The sequence below is a fragment of the Vigna umbellata genome, chromosome 5 (genome assembly GCF_029865625.1).
Source record: "Vigna umbellata cultivar VRB3 chromosome 5, Vumbellata_1.0, whole genome shotgun sequence".
In the NCBI taxonomy this organism is placed as follows: domain Eukaryota; kingdom Viridiplantae; phylum Streptophyta; class Magnoliopsida; order Fabales; family Fabaceae; genus Vigna; species Vigna umbellata.
The window spans coordinates 17,386,929-17,388,176 of NC_142169.1; the positions used below are offsets into that span (position 1 = coordinate 17,386,929).

The 1,248-nt window shown below is 55.9% G+C and overlaps 1 protein-coding gene across 1 annotated transcript; it reads left to right on the forward strand.

Moving 5' to 3' along the window:
* On the forward strand, positions 1–1,248 carry LOC124820771 (plant viral-response family protein (DUF716)). The gene has a single exon (XM_047292534.2). The coding sequence runs from the start codon at positions 137–139 to the stop codon at positions 1,040–1,042; it is 906 nt and encodes a 301-aa protein (XP_047148490.2). The 5' UTR covers positions 1–136; the 3' UTR covers positions 1,043–1,248.

The following is a 1,248-nucleotide window of genomic DNA, read 5'->3' on the forward strand; positions in this document are numbered from 1 at the left end:
ATGAAGATGCAGATCCCCAGTGGGGTTCGCATCTGTATCTGCTACTAACCAAAGAACACAAGGAAAGAAACCAAGGAAAAGGTAGTGTATGAGAGTGTGCGAAAGAGAGAGCGCGTGAGAGATTATAGTACCAAAAATGGGGAGTCTAGTGTATCAGGTGATTTCCTCCGCTGCATTTCTCACGCTTGGGATGTACCACCTCATCAGTACCACGCGCAACTACCTCAAATCGCCGCACACCTACGTCGCCAAACCCTTCCACCCCTTCCCCTACCCTCGCCGCCTCCAGCTCTACTTCCTCATTTTCGCCCTCCTCGTCGCCATCGCCCACGACCTCCTCATCTCCGTCGACGCCGACCCCTTGCTCCGCGGCGCCACTCCTGTCCACCTCCTCCTCTCCCTCCAGTCCGCCGCCACGCTCTTCCTCTTCCTCCTCCTTGGCCTGGCCCTTCTCCTCGCCGACTCCTCCCCTTCCATCCTCCCCCTCCCCGCCGAACTCGCCTTCGCCCTTGCCTCCGGCCTCTTTCTCCTCCACTCCGCCCTCGCCTCCGCTCGCGCAGCACTTCAGACCTCCGCCATCGAGGCCAAGTGCCTCTCCGTCTCCGGCAGCCTCTCCTCCATCTCCGCACTCCTCTGCCTCCTCCTTGCCGCCCTCCCCCGTCTCTTTCCCGCCGACGCCGCTCTCGCCGCCACCTTCTGCCTTCGCGGCCTCTGGTCTCTGCAGACCGGCCTCTCCCTCTATGCCGACGCCTTCATCCCCGACGGCTGCCACCGCCTTCTCGACGTCAAGAGCGGCGTCGAGGGATCCACGCAGTGCGATCTCGACGAGTCTAAGTTTCGCGCCGTTGCGATTCTCGATCTGGCGTTCCTGATCCACGCTATCTTCATCGTTCTCCTCTTGCTCATAACCTACGCGCTCGTCGCCAGGAGCGTTGGTCTGAGAAGGCTCGGATCCTATGAAGCGCTGCCCACGGCGACTTCATCTTTGGACGCCAACCACAGCCATATTCAGATGAAGGCCTTGACCGGCACCCAGGCTTGAAACTTTTCGCTCATTATATTACCTCTTTTTTGTTCTTTTTTATTTTAAAATTTCTTATCTGTCTTCCTCTGATCATAATGTAGGTTTGAACTTTGTGAATACACCATAGTATTCCTGTTTAGTGAGTGAGGCGAATTGTTTATGTAGTTCAATTTTGTTTCATTACCTGTTACTGCTTTGCATATTCCTAAACACCCCTTCATACA

Coding starts and splice junctions, on each gene's coding strand:
- LOC124820771 (XM_047292534.2), top strand. CDS start 137: ATGGGGAGTCTAGTGTATCAGGTGATTTCCTCCGCTGCATTTCTCACG.